The sequence below is a fragment of the Harpia harpyja genome, chromosome 7 (assembly GCF_026419915.1).
Source record: "Harpia harpyja isolate bHarHar1 chromosome 7, bHarHar1 primary haplotype, whole genome shotgun sequence".
NCBI lineage: Eukaryota > Metazoa > Chordata > Aves > Accipitriformes > Accipitridae > Harpia > Harpia harpyja.
In genome coordinates this window covers 49,927,479-49,951,226 of record NC_068946.1, presented here as the reverse complement: position 1 = coordinate 49,951,226, position 23,748 = coordinate 49,927,479, and the positions used below count along the sequence as shown (strand labels likewise).

Sequence of the window (23,748 nt, the reverse complement as noted above, 5' to 3'; positions counted from 1 at the left end):
TATTTGTTTTGTTAGGCAGTCATTTTCTAGAGTAAGAAAAATTTGTATAGCGTTTAAAATTGTTTTGGATAGTAGGCTACAGAGAATGGACTGCAAGTGTCTCTTATTATAAGAATGAGTCAGTTGCTTGCACTTCAAAATAGTACTTTTTTTTCCCCCACTGACCGTGGCTCTGATCTCTGGCAAGCTACACAGGAGAAACACATAGTTAGTTCTTTGTTAATTGAAACAGATTTTTAGTTCAAAGACTTTATCAGTCTTCATAGAAATTAATTCCCCTCCTACCACCCTTAAAGTAGACTAGAAAAACAGATGCTCAAATCAAAATTTTTCTCTAAGCTTATGAACACAGCTATAAGGTTCTAGCTCCAGTTCCTCACTGGAAAGGTAGAGTATATAAAGTGTGCTGAGTTTTTAGTAGCTGAATCATAGAAATGATAGCTCTTGGGCAGGAAGCAAATAGAAAAGTTTAGAATTCCCAGGCACAATTTAGCCCTTTGTGGGGCAGGAATTTCTGATATAAGTCATATTTAAATTTCTACACAAATTTCTTTAACTTTCTAGGATGGTAGTAGGAAAGAGTGATGAGAATGCACAGATATCTAGACACAATTTCTGTGCAATCACAGTAGGCTAAGATTTTTTTTTTTTTTAATCCCCCCTCCTTGAAATTCAAAATTCTCAAGTTCTCAGAAATCCTTATTCTGAATCCGCTTTGTGGTATCTCATTCAGCCTGCCTGAACGTAAAAAAACCCCACCCTATAGTCTGCATGTCCAGTGTGTTGGGGAGGGGTGGAAATGTGTCTTTTAATAGAATGGTTTAGAGCTTGAGGAAGAGGTTGAGCTTTCTTTCTCTAGACTCAACTAGATAGCCTGAATCAGGTGAATTCTTCTGTATTAGTAGTATGAAAGGTATCATTTCCATTTGAGTTGAGTGTCTAAGGAGTTACATTTCTAGCTTTCGGAAGCTGATATAATGAGAGAAAATATGTTCAGTCTATGTTTGCTTCCATGCACATTTTAGTTTGTGTTAGAACAGTGTTAAGGAATTTTCAGTTGTGGGTTTCTCTAGGTTTGCTTTATTAACAACTCAGAGTTGGGCCATCACCGCAGTGAATGGCGAAAGATAACTCAAAAACGCCTTCTATATATATGATTTTACAAAACAATATGCAATTGATGATTTGTCAAAATAAGTTCTTGGTGTTTGTCCTGGTTTCAGCTGGGATAGAGTTAACTGTCTTCCTAGTAGCTGGGACAGTGCTATGTTTTGAGTTCAGTATGCGAAGAATGTTGATAACACTGATGTCTTCAGTTGTTGCTCAGTAGTGTTTAGACTAATGTCAAGGATTTTTCGGCTTCTCATGCCCAGCCAGTGAGAAAGCTGGAGGGGCACAAGAAGTTGGCACAGGACGCAGCCAGGGCACCTGACCCCAACTGGCCAAAGGGGTATTCCATACCATGGGACGTCCCATCTAGTATAGAAACGGGGAAGTGGGGGGCAGGGATTCGCCGCTCGGGGGACTGGCTGGGTGTCGGTCGGCGGGTGGTGAGCAATTGCACTGCGCATCATTTGTACATTCCAATCCTTTCATTATTGCTGTTGTCATTTTATTCGTGTTATCATTATCATTATTAGTTTCTTCTTTTCTGTTCTATTAAACCGTTCTTATCTCAACCCACGGGTTTTGCTTCTTTTCCTGATTTTCTCCCCCATCCCACTGGGTGGGGGGGGAGTGAGTGAGCGGCTGCGTGGTGTTTAGTTGCTGGCTGGGGTTAAACCACGACAGTGTTCTTCCATGAACTCTCAGTTCTCTATTCTCCAGTGGTTTCAAAAGTCCAATACATTTTCCTGTCTCAACTGATTCTTATTGTCTTGTCCCAGTTCTTCTGAAGTTAGTGGTCATAGGCAGAAGGTCTCTGGTCACCACAGTCACTTATCTTCTTACACATCAAAGATCACCTTTGAATTTCTGAGAATCACTCAGGTTGTTCTATTAATTCATCTTACTCTAAAGTTAATCACTTACTCTTATCTATTCTTATGTCTTAGGTCTAAGATGTATGATCCTTCTTCTGTTGATTCAGCTTGACTGGGTTTTAAGCCAGCCATGGTGAGGGCTACACAAGGGACAAATAAGCAACTTATGCATATTGTTTTATAAGCACCTGCATTCTATTAATCACATCTAAAACAATCTCTAATCATTAGTTATATGTCTGATATGAATAGTCTTAGAAACAATGAAGCTTAAGGCCTAGTTCCCTTTACAAACAGTAGGTCCTTTTCTCTTACACTTTTGTTTAACTGTTTTTCCCATTCACTCTTATTTTTGTCATTTTTACTGAGTTTGGTTCTGGTTTTTATGTTGTCTATTAATCTTTCTTTCTCCTTCTGTGTAATGCTACTGTTGCTTTCTGTCTTGTATTGCCTTTTTAAGTTACCAGAGCTTTTGTTTTACTTTGCTTTTGTCTTTACTATTTTTTGATCCATGATTACTGATTGATTTGTTTTTTCAGTGTATTTCTTTTCTTCAGTTTCTTATCTTTGATAGTAGCTATGAATAAGAAAATTTCAGAGAGGAAAATTGATTTTTCTTCCATTTTGAAGCACTAAGCCTAGATGCATGTTTACATATCTGTTACTGTCTCCATCTAATTTTTCTGTCCCTTGTTTGAAAGGTCATAGGTTGCTGCAAGTCTATGTTGTGATTAAATGGAAGACCAACTGCCTTTTACCATTGTCTAAAATCATCTCTTTTTTTTTCAGAATCAGCTACATGGTTTAAAGGAACACTTATAAAAATACTTTGCAGGCTACTGTTGGATGTTGGATTGTCCCTCAGTGTTATTTCTCAGTATTTCTCTTCTGGGAGATGTGGCATTGTTATTTTCAGTTGAATTTTGCTTTACTGTTTTCTTGTCTCTTTTAAGTCCTCACAACACTACAGTCTGTTAGTTTACTTAATGTCTTAGTTTAACTTAAGCAAGTAGCATATAACTTCATTTATGCAGTGAAAACATTAACCGTTAATTTCTAAAGGCAGAAAAATGTAACAGAAATGGTTGACATGGAGATTTCATATTTTATGGAGCTATAGCTATTTGATAATTATCAGTATGTTATCAGTATTTATACTGATAATATTATAAGATTATATACTGAGTATGTATACTGATAATTATCAGTATTGTAAGTATTTATGGAGAATATTTATAAGAAGATTTTTTTCTTCAAGTTTAATTCATATTGACCCATTTTGTTCTGAATAAGTTGCTGGAAATCTTGGTGAACATTCTGAATATTTCCTTGTAAGCACATAACAATGACTATCTATCATTCTTATATGCTGCAGGTAAGGATGTAGAACTGGTGTAAGTACCAAACAGAATATCCTTTATTGACTCCAAATTGTGTGACATCACTGTTGTAGTGAGACTGGAGTTAATTCGAATTCTTGTTACTGAACTTGTGACCAATTTCATCTTAAGATGGAGAGTTCAGAGTTTAACGTGAAGAAGATAAATTCAAGAACAGGCAAGATGAAGTTAATCATAGTCTCTTCTGGAAGATCTACTTATTCCCTCTGGTTTTGTCACACTGACTCTGATAGATGCCAAATTAATTAAATTTGCATATTAGAAAATGAAATTCCTTTCACATTTGTTTTTTTTAGTCATGTCTAGGAATATTTCTAGGAATGTTTTGTTTTTATTTTAATTTGTACTTGGTGACTTGCAGCATCAGGTGCCATCAACAAGTGTCTCTGTTATTTGTAGATCTTCAGAGAGAACTGGGAATAAAAATAATTGTAACTTTTTAATGTGATTTCTGTCTCTAGTCTCAGTAGATTGGGGTTAGATAGTCTGAAAGAGATGTTTGAAACAGGCCAAAAGTCTCTTGCTAGAGTAAGAAAGAAATCTTTTATTCCAACATTCAGCAACTCATTTCATATATCTGAAATAATTAAAATTTTGTGATAAATCTGAGTCCTTAAACCCTGCATAATAATAGATGAGCAGCTCTTACCAGTCCTGGAAAACAAAGCTGAAAAGTAATCCTTGGGGAAAAAGAATGGAATGGCTATTTAATGAATATGTAAAGGATGAAACAGTTAATTTAATACATTTCAGCAATTAAATTACAGAGTAGTTCTGTGAGTACTATGTTTTTAAAGAAGGGTTTCTTTTTTTAAAGATGCTGGTTTGTAACATTTCAGAGTACATTTCACATTTGAGAAGTGCCAAACGAGAGAGAGAGAGAGAGAGATGATCGATGAAGATGCTAGCTCACAGAATGAGGTTCAGATGCAGGAAGTATGAATGAGAGATTGAGCCAAATTCTGCAGAGCTTTCATGGTCAAGGAGGCTTGTTTGGAAGTGATGCTGGAGGAATTGGGAATGGTTCAAATGGAACAAAAAATGCATTGTCAGTAAGTGAATATAGAATGTCGTTCAGGAGAAGAACTGTATAGGGTTAAAAAAAAAGATTTAAGAACAGAAAAAAGCGTTGGTAGTAATCTGAGACATTAGCTGGGCTTAAATGTGGACTTTCAGCAGCAGGAACAGAGAAGAAAACACAGATTTTTAGAAATGCAGGGCACAATTTTTTAGAATGGAAGAGAAGAACCAAGTGAGATAAAGACTACAAGTATAGGTAATGGGTTGTCAACAGTGATGGAGAAAGAGGAAATGAGTTTAGTGTTACCTGTGTGCAATGAAAGTCTGCGGCAGGAGAATCCACAATGAAAAATTGCTGTGTTTAACTACAGCATCAGAGAGAAGGCAGAATGAAAGTGATGGTTTTGAGTATCTGAGACAAGCCACTTTAATGTGAGTGAGAAAAAGTAAGGTCTTAAACAAGTATGAGTCAAATTCTGACTGACGTAATGGAAGTTGGAAGGAGAGGAAGAACATAGGCAGAGGAGAAAACTACCCCAAAGGTAGCTGGATAAACAATTTAAATCCACATGCTTTGTCTTGTCTATGAACTGTGTTGAAGGGGGGACAAGTTAGAGTAGAGGAGATAAATCAACATAGAAAAGATCAGCAGAATTGCTTAGTTCAGAGATATGTGTCAGAAAAGAAGTGGGATATTCTGTCAGCAGTTGAATGGATGGTTGTTTTTGAAGTATTTGGAAGGTACAAAAGTATTTTCAAGGATTGATATGGAGAAGGAACCAAGTATAGGAGAAAAGTAAACACTGCTTTTGAGAGCTTGGGGTAGAGGAGGGAAAAGACACTGAATCTGGGATCTATTGACAATGGAAAGACTAGTGATGAGACATTTTTCTTGGTAATTCTTTTCCCTATTGCCTGATTTAGCTAACTTTAAAGAAAGACGACATGAAGAGGGTGGTTCTGAGATCTTGTAGTGCAGATCGCTGCAGGGGGAGGGTCACTTGGGATAGCAGAGTTTATTGGAAAAGTAATGATAAGTGCCTAAATTTCATTGAAAGTCATTAGACTACGTACTAAGGAAGAGCTACTGTTGATCACAGGTATTTCAGTCATGCCAATTAATACCAAGCTTAAGGTTCGTAGCCTAGATTGTCAGTAGTTGAAATTGGTTGATGTTACTCCAACTGTTCCAATTAACTGAAGTCAATTTTTCTTGCACTGAGTTAGCTGGTGAACCAATTTGTCTCTGAAGCCAGTGACTGAATAGGTAGAGTTTTCACAATCACTATTAGGTGTCTTCTTGACTAGAATTTTTATCAGTTAACAGTTCAATTAATGTATTCTAAAAACCTCTTGAAGTGTTTGAGCTTAACCTTCAACTTGACCACTTTGATATGTGTTATTCCACAGATCTTTATCAAAGCTAAAATACTAGAATATGTTGGCAAATGTGCTTTCATAGCTTTCAAATCTTAATAAAGCATTTTAGATTTTTTTTTTTTCAGTTACGTGTTGAGGAGTGTTAGAGAAAAGCGTAAGACAGTACAACCATTCTCCTCTACACTCCTTTAGAGAATCATTAAAACTGCAGATGTGGCAATTTAGTGCATCTTACATTAGATGAAAGGTTGGTTTTTTTATTATTTAGGGTTTTTTTAAATACCTAGTGTAGTTCAAGAGCAAGGGTATAATCTAGCTTAAATCTTCTGGGGCTCTATTTTTGGTGAAACAACCTTGATTATTTTTGCAAGGAAGTCATCTCTCTTTGTTCTAGTTTTAGGACTGCGTGCTGTGATTACTGACACACAAATGTAATGGTTGCTTGCGCAGTTTTATATAAAAATGTACTAAGTTCAGATTCCTTAAATAACCCTTGGTTAAGTTGTTAGTGCTAAAGTGTTGGCTTGTGAGTAGGAGGTAAATTATATGTTGTAGCGTTATATAAAACTGACTCACATGAGTAGGTGAGAATCCCAAGAATATCAGGACACCCACACTAGTGAAAGAAAGATGCGAGCTTCCTCTGTACAACATGTTCCAAAGACTGCATTAACAAAACCAGCTTTAATTTCTTTAATTTGTTTGAGTAGTAACAAAATTTTTCAGTGTTTTAAGAAATGAAGTGCTACTGCTTTGACTGTTTGTCTTGGAAAATGCATTAAGAAGTGAAGGAGTTTCTTCTGAAAAAGTTACCTGCAGTTCTATCTTTTTTTTTTTCCTGGATAAATAGCTGTTGAAAATTAATCAAAATTTAAATTATCCCAACAAGCAAGCAATAGATGTGTTAGATTGCTGTACCCCTTTGGCTTTTAATCCTGCATATAAGGAAGTAGAACTGGGTATTATTGCAAAGTATTTCTGTAGTTACAAGAAATCTCTAGCACTGACTGTATGACTTAGTAGGATTCTTGGTTCTATAGACCTTAGATACGTGATAGCGTGTTGTTAATTGGTGTTCTTGCAACACCAAAGTTCAAATGAGATTCTTTGCCTTTGCAAAGGTATCTTGCTGAAGTAGCCATAATTAATATAAGAAACTTTAACTGTATTGTTTGCTTGGTTAATATTGCTAACATTTCAAAAGGGGTGACCTGAATGTAGCCCAGACACACAGAAATAGAATTATTTTAATTTAAACATTTTTTTCCTTCCCTGAAACTCATTTTGTGAAACTGTTTTATTATTATTAACCTCTTTCTGATGCAGATTATTTTCTTGTGGCTGTATGTCACATGTCACATGAGCTTAGCCTCAATTTCCTTCTGCTTCTCCAGTCAACTCATCTGCATAAAATTTTAAAGATCTGCTTCTCCTTCTGCTTTGCAAAGTTGGTTCCAATCTTCTTGACATCAACACAACCAGGAGCTCTTTCTGTGCTCTTTGAGGTTTGAAAAATTATGTTTTCTGTCCTTCCAGAGGCAGAATATTCCTGACCAGAGCTTTATTAGGGCTAGGTTTTGGGTTTCTTTCTTAGTTTCTTCACCTGTCTTTTGCTAACTTCTGGTTTCTCGCTAAGGTTTGCTGTAGTAAGAATCTGTAAGTGCACCTTTGCTTGGTGCTTGATACCTTTACAAGACTGTTCTGATAGTGCATGCTAACTTGTGAATGTCTGGTTCTGCGGTTCTGAATCATAGAATCATAGAATCATTTCTGTTGGAAAAGACCTTCAGGATCATCGAGTCCAACCATTAACCATGCCCCCTAAACCATGCCCTGGAGTACCCTGTCCACTCGCTTTTTGAATACCTCCAGCTTTGTGTGGTCCCTTTAATTATGTGATTCTTTACATTTAGAAGAAAGCTTCAAACACAGTGATGGGTTTTGTGTATGACCTCAGGTGCTTGCATTTGTTCTCTTTTGTGTGGGGATCAACAATAAGGTTTTGGACCTTTGTGCACCTGAGGTGAACCAGTACAGCAGACTTCTTGCTCTCTTCTCTGCGTGCATATTCACTTACCAGGGTATGTTCTCACACAAAGCTTCCTGGTTTGCTCTTTGTGTTTCCATTTTAATGGAAAATGTAGTTTTATCTTAAAGCTAATACATCTCAAAATGAAAGGGTTGTTAAATCCTAGTGGAGACCAGACTATGTGGTTCCCTTCTATTTATGAAAGATACTACTGTGTCCGAAGCCCATTGCTAACCCTACAACTGCAAAAGGGTTATGAATAGTAGGAAGATTGTAGCAGCATGTGCAAGGCATTCCAATGAGATTCTGATGCTTTCTGTTAGGATAAAATAGCAGGCTTCCTTGATAAATGGACAGAGATTCGTATGCTACCCACAGGATTCGCTATGAAGAAGGGAAACATTTAAAATGAAATGGGGTAAGAATCTGAAAGAATTTGCCCTTGACTGTGGTGCTTTTTGCACGATTGGACTTTGCTGCTGAGACTAAGTGTAACTGAGACATCTAAAATGATTTTTTCCCTGCTTTTCTGAAACTTTTGACCATGTGGGCTGAGCTTGTAACAGGATATGAAACTGCGTATCATAGCTCTGATTTATATTCTTGGATAGAGCTATTATTAAGGTGTCATATGAACAGATGGGATATGAATGATGAAGCTCAGATTGGGTAACTAGCAGTTGAGAGGAAATGACTAATTGAACTTCAGAGAACAAGAAGTCTGTCTTCTTGCAGTCAAAATACGTGAAACAAAAATACGTATTTGTCCCTTCAATGTAGCTGAAGATCTGTTTCTTCTGCTTTGACAGCATGGAACCTTTATGTTCATGTTGGCAGCTTGTCTGACTGCAATAATATAGAACAAACTAAAGTTTGTTATAAATAGAGGCTGCATATTCTTAAGATTATGTAAAGTATTGCTTTTTAACAGCTTAATGCAGCTATTAGATATCGTAAGTTCTGTGTGATCTGGGCTGTAATGATGGGGAAGTTCTTTACATTTCACATCTAATTGTTGTGATTATAAACTGGAAACACTTGATGATTTTCCTCTCAGTTATATAAGCTATTTTTCATTGCCCTAGAGCCTAATGTAAAAATTTTGGACTTCTCATATTTTGTAAGTACATTAAGAAGGTATCTTTAAGGGCCTTATTCTAAAACTGTGAAAGCTACAGAGGATGAATGCTCTGAAATGCATTAAGTCATAAAATAATTTTAATATCCTCAATTTCCACTTATATTAGTTTTATCAACTTCTACTTGTATCATAAACTCAGCTTCTGTGCCATGTCAAAACTTTTGTCAAGTGTAACTGTCAATAATGTTAATTAATTTGCATAAATCAGCAATTTTAAAACTATAGCACTTCAGGAATTTGAGTATAAACAGCATGGCTCAAAGCAGTGATTCGTGTTGCTAACTGTGTCATAACAGAGGACTTAACATGTTCAGTTACTGTAACTGGAGCTTTAAAAACAGTTTTGTGTACCTGATTCATATCAATCTGTGATGTGTCTAGTTGAATGTGTAAATGACTAAAAAAAATCTATGGGTTGCAAGTATAAGAAGAAAATCTAAACTACTTATGACAAAGCTATTTCATCATTGGGTGGGAGAAGAGAATGGATACTTAACTAAATAGCAAAATATCACTATAGATACGTAGCTTTTAAGCCTATGGGTGTGGAATCTCTATTTGTATTGGTACTGCAGAAATAAGGAAGATAAAATGGTGTTGATCACTTTACCATGATTATCTTTTAAGAGTGGTTAGGTTATGGATAAAATGATGGCAGTTACTTTGTACTTCCATTCATTTATCAGCAACAAAATGATGAGTTTCTATAAATATTTAAAAGCCAGCAACTTTGTCGCTGCTACGTAGTAAGTTTCACCTTAGACATATTAAGTTGCAGTTAATAGACATGAAAACAGAAGATACTCTATAGCAGCAAAGATTCTATGAGCACAGTCTGAAAATGAGTGTGAAGATAAAAACAGAACAACTTTTTATTCTTTGGCAGATACTCAAGTCATCAAAGTTTAAGTGGCTACAGTTCACTCTAATGAAAAAAAAATAATCTTGTTTTATGGAAGAAACATCTGTTCCTGTGGTTGACATATTCTTAAGGCTTTTTATTTTAATTGCTATTCAGCTTCTAATTGTCAGAGCAATTTGTAAATCACTCTGAATTTCTTCATCTTAGTTTGTTATCCTGAAAAAAAGAATGGGATTCCAAATAGTCAGTTCACATATGCCAAAGAACAGTGCAATAGGATCTTACGTATTCTCACTTTGATTTCTGTGTGTCTGAACTGGCATAATTAACATTTTATTATTTATGCAGTTCTACTAAACTATAAGTTGATATGCTGAGAAATACTGTATTTGTCAGCACAAGTTGGCAAGGCAGACTTGTATTCCTGTCCCCTTTACCACATTTCCTTACTGCCAGATGCTACTTAGATGCAATATACTCTTGGTTATTGCTGTATTTGTACATTTGTTCTGATACTGTTATATTAAATATACTATATTGTTGAAGAAGATCTTTGGTTTATTCTTCAGATGCCTCTGCTCTGTAGCTAATTGCTATAGTCTTACTCATTTTCTGCACTTGTGTAAGGAGCTTAAAAAACTCTACAACACTAGGTTGTTGTGCATTCCAATTGATTTCAGGCTTCAAACTGTTTTAAAAAACATTATTAATGTACTGAAAGCAACTGGCCTCTGAAAGAATCTGCAAAAAGAAAGATTTGTTTTGTAAACTTCAGTTCAAGCAATTAACAATAAGTATTGAATGCAAAAAAAAAAATCATATTTGAAGTGAGCAAAAACTGACATTATTTTAAAATTAGAACTGTGTATTAGTTGTCTGCAAATAAATATCTTTGCCCAGCTGCAAATCACAGACATTAAGGCCCCACAATCATGAGTAGCCATTAAAAATAATTGTTTTCCTGCCTTATTTCCTTTGTAAATCTGTGCAGACTTGGGGGTTTGTTTTTTTATGTTTTCTTCCTTCGTTTTCATCGCTCCATCCCTAACAACTTGGGGGGCGGGGGGCGGATTACAAAGCTATTTCAAGTTTGTTACTTATAAAAAATTAAGTTATATAAGATACAATTTGAATTCTTTTTTACCTTAGTTGAAAGAAACTGATGGAATTGGTAGACTTTGAAATTTACACTGGCAGGTGGAGTGAGCACCAGCAGTAGACCACGTTTCTCAGAATATCAAACATTTATCTTGCACATCATGCCTGAAAAGTGCCAGTGTACGCTTTCTGTTGAGATTTCTATTTTGACCACAGAAATGTCTGTTTTGGCCCCATGGCAAGATGCATGCTATTAGACATAATGACAGCTCTAAGTTGGTGGTGCTGCTACAAGCATTAATCATTAGTGTAAAGTGGCTTTTGTGCATAAAAGAAGACTTCTGTTGTGGTTTTGGGTAGCTACACTAACTTCAGAGTACCTACCACTAAAAAAGCAGTTCTGTATTACTTTAAAAGATTTTTGGTATCAAAATACAGAACACTTACATCTTGGTGTGTTAAATTTTTTTATAGACATAAAGACCTGGAAGATCTTTTCCATTTTTTCTTGGAAGGAACATTGCATTTGAGTTACATGGTGCAGTGGGTGCCTATCTAGTTATGTGGCATAGCAGTAGGAGAGGTTTCAGTTTCCTTAGAAGATGCAGTGGCTGGGAACAGACTACGACGAAGAATTCATCCAGAGCAATTCATCAAGACTAGTTTACATCCATCACTGGAAGCTACTGGGGATAATAAATGAACAGCACAAGGCAGAAGGATACTTGAATCAGGGGGAAAACAAGCAGAGTGGCCTGTAAGGTTTATTCCCTTCCAGAGCTTGAAATATTTCATCATTTCTGAGACTTAGCACCTTTTTCTGTCAGTAAACATTTGTAAATCCTCAAGCAAAGCGAGGGACTGCATAGAGCTGTCAGTCTGTTGCTGTCACTTAGTTCAACCAGCAGCACTCACTGCTGTATTTCTCCATCAGTGGTTTGACTAAGCCCATGCCCTTTGTGTGGCACTATGATACCAACTGGTGGGAGTTATTCTTCCAGTTTGCTTTATATGTCAATTTAGAAATTATACAATGCTTGAAAAACTTCCCAGATTACTTAGTAGCTGGAGAATTCATCCAATTGCCAGTTATTTAACTGCAGCCCAAGCAGGTATTGCTATTGAACTCTGACAATTCTTACAAAGTTGCAGAAGTTAACACTTTGTGCCTGTTTTAGATCTTGCCTTGGAATTCCTGGCATTGATTCTGGTCAGAAGATACTTACTAAACCCTATATCTTCATGCAGTCCAGGGTTCCTATAGGAGAAAAGGGAACTTTAAGTCATCACCCTGCTGTAAGACTCAAAGGGAGTAGGTTGTCTCCTTGCCTCTTTCTTTATCTTCACAGTTTTTGCTTGGACTCGTGCCTTCCTCTGAATTTGTTAGTGTGTATGAATGTAATATGTGTATTTTATCTACTAATTACTAGAGGTAGAACAAGCTCTGTAATTCTTTAGATAATGCTTTTGAATCAGATAGTCTTGTTTGTTAGGTTTGGGCTTTTGTTTGTTTGTTTTGTGGGTTTTTTCCTAGCTTGGAAAAGTTTGTAAAGTAGTGGAGGTAAAAGTTTGTGAAATAGCTGAGGGTACACATTTGGAGAGAAGCAGCATCATCCATGTAATGGCTTAATTAAATGTCCATCAAGTAATTTCTATTTTCCTTCATCCAGTCTCAAAGATTTCATGAAGAAGCTTGCACGGGCTAGAAACATTTAAGTTCCCTAGACCCTACTTGAGTTAAGAATGTACATACTAAATAACTGAAATAAACTAAATAACTTAAAATGCCTATAAGAAATTCATATCAAAGATGGCATTTAATGTTTAGAAAATATAAATATGCTGAACAGAATTTACTAGTTTTGACTGAGGACTTGGAGTTGTCATTGTCTTTACGTGGAGTAGCATTAACTAAGTGACTCCAAAATGGGAAAAAAATCAAGTTCATTTTCTAATACTTTAGCTAGTACAATTGGTTGGGGAGAGGGAGTGTCCGTTTCTATTTCAAAACAAATGTGACAGTTCTGGAAAGCAGCTTTTTAAAATCACTCTGACATATAAATAATCCTTAAATATGAAGCAGCAAAAACATCACTGTTTCTGAAATACAAAAAAAATTGAAGATGCACTTCTTGCCTTGAAAATGTCTCTTAAGATTACAATTAATATAGCACTAGACCAAAGCAGCAATTCAGTTTCACAATGCAAGTTCTTCAGTAATGCTAACAAAATGAATATACATTTTTAGAATAATTGGCAAACTTACTTTCAAATTCATACCAAATTTACTTTTTGTAGTTGGTATCTGTAGGAATGAAGTCTACCTTTTTTCCTTTCATCGATTCAGTAAATCCATAAATTAAATTTATAGTAAACAATTTGTAAATATTGGTTTATCTGTTATATTTACTATTAATTTCTGCTTTTTTCCCCTCTCTTCTTGTTTCTTATTTAGGTGTATGATTGCTGATGAGGTAAGTGATGTTCCTGTTCCTCTAACACCATTTTTTCTTGTTCTAATGTACTTCATGCAGATTGTTTGAGAGTTGTGGGCAGAAAGGTTGGTAATGAAAGCAGCCTAATTCCTGTGATATTCAGCAGATATTCTGAAAATAACTAAGTGGGGGGAAAAAAATGAAACCTGACATAAGCTTAAAAGAATCTTTGAGAAAACTTAGAAGGTTACTTTTAATTGTATTTAGGTAGGTTAAATCTCCTGTATTTTAAATCTTAAAAATATTAACTAAGTTGATTTTTTTATTTGTAGCACGTATAATTCCATAGCTAGCTATTTTTAATGGATTAGGAGACATTCCTGGCCCAAAGAGGTGGATTTTGAACAAATATGCCTTCCAAAGATGAATTTTCTTAAATGCACTGTAAAGTAGTAATAGTGAAATTCGTTACTTCCATACATTTGAAAATTTATATTTTATTCCATATTAGGGAAATTTGAGTCCAGCATTTCTTCCTACAGATAAAACATTTTTGTAATAGAGTATAATGTTCTTGATATGTTGTCAGTATAAAACCTTACTGAAAAAGAGGTTATGTTTGGGGATTGATACAGTCTCCCAGTTCTAATTTGGGTTTTCTTGAAACACTGTGGAGGAGAAGGAGAGAGAGAGAGATGGATTACTGGGATTAAAGCATCTCTTCATACTATAAAAATCTCATTACAGCTGGAGATAAATATCCTGGCATAGAATGTGAAATTTCTGGAAACTGTGGAGAATACAAAAGCATTCAGGGGAGGAGAAGAGGGAAGCTTGGGTAAAATCGAAATATCAGCAGTAGCTATTTGTTTATTAAAACAAACTTTCTGATTTCCTTCCTTGAATGAGAAAATAAACTCTCTATAATTATGTCAGCAGTAAAAAGTACTGCAAGCTGTATTTATTCCGAAGTAAAAAGTACTGCAAGATATATTTATTGTGAAGTACATAATGTATTTTTCATAATGAGAATAGGTCTGGCACTGGAGGAAGTATTGTGCAGTGGTGTGTATCTTGCGCTTGTTGACATATCTCTAAAATAAGAAGAAAATGTTGGTAAAAGAAAACGTCAGTATTTTAAACTTGTATACAAAAAGAAGTTATGTATGAACACTAGAGATCATATAATTGCTGTACATATACCTGGATTATGTAATTATGTAAGGATTAAAATACAATAATAACAGTATCTTTTTGAAAGGTATTCTAAAAATACGTAGCCGTTCTTTCTTGGAGTGGGAACAGACAACATTTTTCTCCCAAAATTTCAGGTTTTCAATGTCATCCATTTCCATGACTGAGAAAGATGTGTTTAAATCAAAAACCCAGACCATAATATTTTCTACAGTTTTTCCTGTCTCTCACATTCTTACTATCTAGACTGGTGATCAGCTATATGGGATCTAGGTTCAGTTATGGGTGCGCTACTGCCAAAAGACCTGCCTTTTATTCCCTGCTCATTTCGACTCAGTTGTCTGGATCATCACCAGTGCACCAGCGACTGGGCAGTCTGACTTAGGGAGATGACTGTGGCAACAAGCTAAAAATGAATGTTTTGTCTTTGGGTTTTTTTTACTTGGATTTGTTTTCAGCTGGCTCAAGCACTACTGGTGACACAAGGAGGGGTTGCAGGAAAATTTTAATGAAAACTGGGCAGTTTTTAATGAAAACTTAGTATCACAGTAGTTCTCTGATTATTTTTCTTTCTAGTATTAGTAGAAATATTCATTATGTTTTCTTGTATACCTGGGAAATCTCCTTGTGATATCATTACATCAGTCCATTTAAGCTCAATACTGAGGATATAAGTAAGTTATTCTTTTATGTCTGTACTGTGAGTAGTTAGATAGCAGCAAATCAACTCAAATATCCACTGGCCTCTGTAGAAAACCTGAACAGAATATTTTAAGGCCAGTCTCTGCTTTAGTGCTTAACAGGAGTCTGGAACTATCTCTTGCCATGTGAACAAGTAGAGAAAATAGCTGCACTCCTTGATAAAATCCTGGGGGCTTTATTTTTTAAACAAAACCCTAAATTCTGGATCTTATATTCATCTGTTGCTATGGAGCATTCCTGCCTCGACAATATGAAGCAAGTACTTTCTTGTTAAATATATATCTATGTATTGTACCTTTACCCTTCACTGTGTCTGTAAATCTGAATTCTCCACTAGGTGGACTTCCTCTTCTCTGTTACAGAATAAAAGAAACTATTAGCTATGGTGAATGAAAGCACTGGTTTCTTTTCCTTGACTTACTGGCTCAAAAGCAGACATCTTCATACGGATCTTCCTTCTTCAGTTGCCTGTGCAACTTAGGACAAAGTTGGCATTTTTATGTTGCGAAGACATCCCATATTTTTCTTTCCTTTGCATAGTCTTTTAAAAATGTTTTTGATAGCTTAACAAGTTAAGGAGTTTGATCTTTCTAGTCTACACTACTGAGGCCCTGAACAGAAAATCTTCTGAAATGAATGGAAATGCTGCTTTTAGCTTTAATGAGCTAACCAGGTATAACGTATGTATTAATCCATTTGAAGAGAAGCATCTTCTTTCATAAAAGATGATCAGTGATAACAAATTGACAATGAAATAGACACTATGCAACTAGCTCTTTGGCTTTGTTTCCTTTATTTGGTTCTGTCTTTGCAAAACATTTTTGACTCTTCTGAATTGAATGTGCTTTCTGAGCAGAGAGTTCTATTTTTAATTTTTTTTTCTTTTCTTTTGTTTTCTTTTCCCAGATGGGGCTAGGTAAAACAATTCAAGCAATTGCTGTTTCCTATTACTACAAAAATGAATGGCCTCTCTTAATTGTAGTGCCTTCATCTCTGAGATACCCTTGGGTTGATGAGATGGAGAAGTGGATTCCAGAACTCTCTCCAGATGATATTAGCATCATTCAGAACAAAACTGATACTGGGTGAGTAAAGTTTGTTATTCTTCTATAGAATGGCTTGTTCAACGCCCCCTGCTCAGGCAGGGCCACCTAGAGCCAATTGCCCAGGACTGTGTCCAGGTGGGTTTTTGATATCTCCAAGAATGGAGACCCCACAACGTCTCTGGGCAACGTGTTCCAGTGCTCAGTCACCCCTGCAGTAAAAAAAAGTGTTTCCTGATGTTCAGAGAGAACCTCCTGCTTTTCACTGTGTGCCCATTGCCTCTGGTCCTGTCACAGGGCGTGACAGAAAGGAGTCTGGCTCCATCCTCTTTGCACCTTCCCTTCAGGTATTTATATACACTAATAAGATACTCCCTGAGCCTTCTCATCGCTAGGCTGAACAGTCCCAGTCAGCCTTTCCTCACAGGAGAGGTGCTCCAGTCCCTTAATCATCTTCATGGCCCTTTGTTGTACTCTTTCTGGTACATCCATGTCTCTTGCTGAGGAGCCCAGAACTGGACACAGCACTCCAGGTGTGGCCTCACCAGTGCTGAGTACAAGGGAAGGATCACCTCCCTCAACCTGCTGGCAATACTTTGTCTCATGCAGCTGAGGGTACCATTCACCGCCTTTGCTGCAAAGGCACAGCGCTGGCTCATGTTCAACTTGGTGTCCACCAGCACCCCCAGCTCCTTTTCTGCTAAGCTGCTTTCCAGCTCGGTGGCCCCCAGCATATATTGGTGCACGATGTTGTCCCTCCCCAGGTGCAGGACTGTGCGCTACTCCTTGAACTTCATGAGGTCCCTGTCAGCCCAGTTCCCCAGCCTGTCAAGGTCCCTCTGGACAGCAGCATGACCCTCTAGTTTATCAGCCACTCCTCCCAGTTTTGTAGTATTATAATGTGGTAGTTACTCATCTCCTTTGAAATGGAGAGGTCTGGTTTTGGCAAATTAGCAAGCGCCTGTCTGCTGAAAATTAGATTACTTCAGTGTGTCTCAAATTGAACATATGCAGTTATTTCTCAACTCTGATGAATTAGCTTGTATTCATTAGCTTCTGTATAACATTTTGAACATATTTTTTGAAAGCTTCTGGTATACATTACAAAATAAGGAAGTAATTACTGTTAAAATTCTATTTAGCGCACTGGGAAAATTTGTAAGTTAGAATGAGTATTCTCTAAATAACTGAAAATGTCATCATGACCTATACTTTCTATCTTTAGACTTAATAGCATGAATTCATCAAAGAGAGACTACAAGTCTTGTGTGTTATTAGAATTACTCTCCTATTACACTGAATTACAAGGGTTATTTTTTAGTCTGCTTTACTGTAAATGACTTGGTTGATTTCATAGTAATGTCTAGATGTTGTTCTAAAACTTCTGGATATGGGAGACTGATCTTCATGTTGTCTGCGGAGTATCAGAAAGTGACCTGACCACCAAGATGTGGAGATGAGACAGTAGCTTGGAACTTTACTTGTGGTAACCAGAGAAATCCAACTGAAAATGCATTTTAAAAGCTTAATCAAGGGGTAGTTGCTACTAATAGTCAAAATTTAAGTTTATGATAGGAGTATGGGAACTAAAATAAGGATCCAATGAAAATTTTTTTTTCTTTTTTTTAGCTATTTAGCTAAAATGCACACAAACTTAATGCTTTTAGTGCTGAAAGCAGAAAGCAGAAATGTGGAATAAGGGAAATGGTGGCAAAAGTAAATGGCAAACAGAATTCTGTTCATTTTATCATTTAAGATTTTTAAAAGGAGTAGATCTTAACCATTATCACTTACTTTTATTCAACAACAAGGGAAGATGGAAACTTGGGTTTCTGCTTGTTTAACTCCCAGGAGGCTTCCTAGCTATAAGTGAGGTAGCTGTTGAACTAATTAATATTTTAACATTAAAAAGTGTTTTATACATTTGCAAGAAAATGCAAATGCAAAAATACAGCTGCCAAACTTGGTTTAGCGTTTTGTTAAATTCTGCTTCCATATGTTCAGCTTTGATTTTGCTCAGTTTGATACTTTGCTTTTCTTCAAAACTTCAGCAATGAAATTTACTGCTTGAACGTTGTTTAACTTCTTAATTTAAACAGGTTAAAATATACTTAGGCATCAATTTAGGTTCTTATAATTTCTAACTAAATTTGAAATTGGATGTTTTTTGAATAAATTGGTTCCACTAAGAATAAAGAATTTCATTTGTAATTTTTTTTAATCCAAGCTTCACATAGGAGTAGGTGAAATTCTTGTTTTCCTGGTTGCTACACGTATCTATATAGTGAGTAACAGCCAGAGTCTGTAGTGCATTGACCACAGTGCCAGTGCTCTAACCATTGCCTCTTCTTCCATATCCAGCAGCATGAATGTGCACATGCACATACTTTCTTCCTCTTAAATACTCAAGGAAACTTCAGCTTAGTTGTTTTTTTGATCTGTTGCTACTGGAGAGCAAATAAAAATCATGCCAGCAGAGCAGTAGTGTCTGACGGATGGGTAAACCAGCTATGACTCTCATTCTGGTGACTTGTTTGTCTAACAACTTTAAGAGTTCCTGTGCTGCTCAAAGGCTCCTGAAGGGCCACAGTGCTCTCTAGTGATTTTTAAAACCAATTCGTGCCTTGAGCCTATATATTTCTTTAAATTTATTGTAAGAATTTTCTTTCCAACTAAATACTAATTTTTCATCTTGTGCCTTGTTGGTTCCCTGCTTCCAGTTTTCTGTTTTCTTCATATTCTGTTCAAGCAAAAAAGCTGAATAGACAGCTCTGATATGAATGTGTTTTTCAGGTGGTGAGGTTCAGCCCAGACTGTACTTTTACAGTACCCAAATACTCAGAGACAGTCTAGTTAGTCATCTTACGGTGCTAATAAGGTGACCTTTTGTACACAGAGCAGTAGATAGCTTGCATAGAGACATTATTACTTCAGGTGTTTGGGTGCTGTTTACATAGTGTGATCATAATGATCTGACTTGTGTGTGTAACTTTTTATCCAGAAAGTGGATTTGTCCTGTGCAATACTCTGGAAAGGAGCAGAAGTTGAAGCAATGCAACCAGATAAATGAAATTCCTTTTAAATGTAATATATGTCTTCTGAAAATGGTTATGAAATGTGTGTGATTTACAAGTGTGAGATGCTGGAATGTTTTAAACCCCCAAAGCTATTATTATCTGCCTGACAGCCCACTAATTAATCAATCCAAAAGGTGTCGTGCATACCTTCTTAAAAAAAATTAGTGTGGTATAATTCCTTTGCTGTATTAATTTTCCTACAATGAAAATTTACTAAGAGAACTTCTGCATTTTCTCTTTTAGGAGAATATCAACCAGCAAAGTAACGATTCTGGGGTATGGCCTGTTAACTTCTGACGCACAGACTTTAGTAGACACTTTGTACAGGCAGAACTTTAAGGTAGTTGTGATTGATGAATCACACTATATGAAATCCAGAAATGCCACCCGCAGCAAGATCTTGTTGCCAATTGTACAGAAAGCTCTTAGAGCTATTCTCCTTACTGGAACTCCTGCTCTAGGAAGACCTGAAGAGGTATTTGACACATTGTGTTTTGGTTTTAGGGTTTTTTTTTTTAAGGATGGTATCCATAATAAATGAACAATTTTGTAGTTTTCTTGAATATATACAATTACATGCTTTATGACATGAAACAGTGCACTAGCAGCGTTAGGAACCTCAAGTATAAGAAACTAAAACAATGTCTTTTTGTTTGACTTTATTATATTGATGTTCTAGAAACTTGTATCAAGCTCATGCACAGGTGACTTGAGATAGCGTTTCTTATAAGAAATTAATCTCTCATGTAGCAGACTGACTGTTGGGTGAAATAGAAAATAAAGCGCCTAAGTAGAGAACTATTTGTTTCTACTGGGTAAGAGAGAACTTGTATTAAAGCTTGTACTTCATCATCTGATATAGGAAGTCCTTTGTTCATCACTGGTCTTTTGAATATTCCTAATGTTCACTTGTATTGCATAAGTGGAAAAAATATATCCTGTGCTTGTTGTAGTCCAGAAAGACAAATTTGCCTTTGAAGGAAGTTCAACTTATGGAATTGGGGAGGAGCAGAGAGGAAATCAAAACCCACTTGGGTTTTATACTGAACCCAAGAAAACTGCCTTTATTTATAGAATGCAGAAATAAATGGAATATAAGAGTTGATTTGTATCCGGGAAACTTATAAGGGTTATATAAATAATACTTTACACTTCAGAGTTTCTTGTTGTGTAAATAGCACTTATGCCAAGACCCTTTAATAATTTAATTTGTTCAGAGAGGTTATAACTTGAGAAAGGTATCCACTGTATGAAAAAGGGCTTGGTGTATTATGAGTGTTTGCTTAAAACTTTAAAATAAATATTTATATCTATGGGTGTGGATAATTATGAAACATCCTGCACATGTACCAAAGACATTGCAACCTACCCTGGAAGAACTGAAGTTAGAAACTTCTATACAGTACATTGATACCAAGACCAGTAAGCAACATTGCTCATGGTCTTCAAAGGAGATTCCGTACAAGCTGTCTTTGATCACAGTGACGGTGTCAAAATTCATGACCAAATGGAAAATTGTCGTGGTTTAACCCCAGCCAGCAACTAAACACCATGCAGCTGCTCACTCACTCCCCCCCACCCAGTGGGATGGGGGAGAAAATCAGGAAAAGAAGCAAAACCTGTGGGTTGAGATAAGAACGGTTTAATAGAACAGAAAAAAAAGAAACTAATAATGATAATGATAACACTAATAAAATGACAACAGAAATAATGAAAGGATTGGAATGTACAAATGATGCGCAGTGCAATTGCTCACCACCCGCCGACCGACACCCAGCCAGTCCCCGAGCGGCGAATCCCTGCCCCCACTTCCCCGTTCCTATACTAGATGGGACGTCACATGGTATGGAATACACCGTTGGCCAGTTTGGGTCAGGTGCCCTGGCTGTGTCCTGTGCCAACTTCTTGTGCCCCTCCAGCTTTCTCACTGGCTGGGCATGAGAAGCTGAAAAATCCTTGACATTAGTCTAAACACTACTGAGCAACAACTGAAAACATCAGTGTTATCAACATTCTTCACATACTGAACTCAAAACACAGCACTGTCCCAGCTACTAGGAGGACAGTTAACTCTATCCCAGCTGAAACCAGGACAAAAATAATTTGAGACATTTTTACAGTGATACCAAAGTTCTGCCATGGCTTATAAGGCAGACTATAAAAAGCATTATGTCTCTTTAATCAGTTTTGTGTCATAAGGAGAATCTTTCTATGAAGTCTTTAAATGGAATATGTATAGAAAATGAAAAGCATTATTCATTTATATTTATGTACGTTTATAGCAAATAATTGCAGGCAGTTTCTTGTTTGGCCTGGATCTGTGTCAAAATAGCAGCATTTCACTTGAGTGAATAAATTGGTTTGGGTTTTGTTTTGTTTTTTTCTTAATACTCCTTTTCAGTTCTCTGTCTTGAAAGAAGCCTGTGAAAAACGAATTTGTAGTTTTCTTTCTGGGAGAGGTCATTAGCATGCAGTTAGGTGATATGAAAGCTTAAATGGCAGAAGTGATGTACAGTAGACTTAAGAGGATAGCAGGGAAATGCATTTAGGAGAGAGCCTTTTATATTAGTCTTTGTCTCTATGCTACCCCTGCTATCCCTCAACAGTGTGTTTTGGATCTAGTAGTGATCTTTGAATCCAGAAAGCTTTGACAGTAAAACAGCTTGTAAAGTAGGGTTCTTTCTGGCTAAGGTTGTCTAAACTGATATTTACTTCCTGTTACTCAACTAGGAAGAAAGATGTGAAATTTCTGGTCTGTATTGACATTGTCTATTTTTTGAAGTAAGACTTAAGAATGAGTAGGTTTTTCATGTATTTTAAGGAGCAGGCTATTCATGGAATACCTGCACTGAAGCTTTGCAGAAGTCCATGTGCCTGGTAAATGACAAAAATTTTATTTTTACAAATAACATTGTCTCATCTGTGTTTTCTTGTTCAGTATAAACCTTTTCCAAGCCATCAGCACTGTGTTACCGTGTTCAGGGTGCTCTGTTCTTTGAGGGCTTGCCACAACTGTCCTGTCTCAAGACACATGCATACTCCTATGGAATGTCTTTGCATGTGTGCCAAGCTGTGTATTTTTTGTGCAACTATTGAATGTAAACTTTACACAATAATCGTGTAATAATTATTGCTGAATAGTCTTACACTTGCAGGCAATTTTTCACTATCGCTACTTTTTTTTTTCATACAGCTTTTCATGCAGATTGAGGCACTGTTTCCAAGAAGATTTGGAACTTGGAGTGAATATGCCAAAAAATACTGCAATGCTCGTGTCAGGTATTATTGTACTTGCTCATTTATTTTCCAATGAGTGTCTTTTGATTTTCTTGTCAGGTGAAGTGAGAGAATCAGTAAGTAGTACCTCTGTTGCTGTATCATATCATCTTGCTTGGAAACCCAGGGCAGATACTATCTCCTTCATCAAAGAGGATTGGGAAGAGGATTCAATTGACAGGAGACTTTATTTGAGGACAAAATTGGAAGCTATTAAAGTTTGAAACAAAGTTTAACTGCCAGTATTTTGTTAAGTAAAATGATTTACAAATATACCGTCATTAGTATGAAGTGTATAGGTTTTACCTTTAGAGCTGGAGTTTAAGCTACAGCTGAAACTTAGGAGTTTCTGACTCTCAGTCTTATGCTATCATGTAATAATTTAGATCTCTCTTTATTATGGGATCTAGTCTTTTGCTATCCCACCATACGTGGGTGGAAAAAAATCCAATGCTTGTCTCCTGTATTTTACAGATGAGTGAGTAAAAGTACAGTAGTGTGTTTGTAATTCTGTCTGAGACATCAAATACAAGCATTGTAAGTTTTTGTCCACCACCTTGCCTCCAATTTGGTAGGTAACATAGCTCATTACACATTTTTCCACACGTGTGCCTAATGAATTTTAACCCATTTTTATCCCTTGCATCTTTCATGAATTTTCATATTTGATTGTGCTTTAGGTTTATTAACATAAGGAGGATTCATTTCCCTCTGACTTGCTTTCCTCAGCTTTAGTTTAATGATAGGTTTTTTTAGCTGTATTCTAAAATAGAGGGGATAGAAGAAGCTCTGATTTAAAATCCTTAGTTTTACCCATCTGAATCTAGGTTACAATCTGGAATGAAAGAAGTTATGAGAATGGAAGAACCTGTAAAAAATTTCTTAGCTAAAAAATTTCCTATCTACAAGTTTGCATATAATCAAAACAATAGATTTTGTCAGCTAAATTGGCTAGTATTTAGATTTAATTTTTACAGTAATAATTACATGGTTTCATTTTCATATAACTTGTTTTTCTCCCTCCATCATAAGCATTTTATCAGCATTTAACTTCAAATAACATGGAAGAGTGCTGTTTAATTTTCAGACAGAGAGATGCTATTTTTTCC

At 36.2% G+C, this 23,748-nt stretch overlaps 1 protein-coding gene across 10 annotated transcripts in view; it reads left to right on the top strand.

Annotated features, from left to right (window-relative positions):
* The window catches only part of ZRANB3 (zinc finger RANBP2-type containing 3), a 55,736-nt gene that overhangs the window by 12,229 nt on the left and 19,759 nt on the right, over positions 1-23,748 (top strand). For 7 of the 10 annotated variants that reach the window (XM_052792776.1, XM_052792774.1, XM_052792775.1 and 4 more), the window contains exons 3-6: positions 13,368-13,386; positions 16,150-16,328; positions 19,607-19,838; positions 22,557-22,642. In XM_052792776.1, coding sequence (XP_052648736.1) covers positions 13,368-13,386; positions 16,150-16,328; positions 19,607-19,838; positions 22,557-22,642 — 516 coding nt within the window. Of the gene's footprint in view, positions 1-13,367; positions 13,387-13,446; positions 13,615-16,149; positions 16,329-19,606; positions 19,839-22,556; positions 22,643-23,748 lie in introns of all 10 variants that reach the window. The other 3 variants (XM_052792780.1, XM_052792783.1, XM_052792782.1) reach the window with 3 other exon arrangements.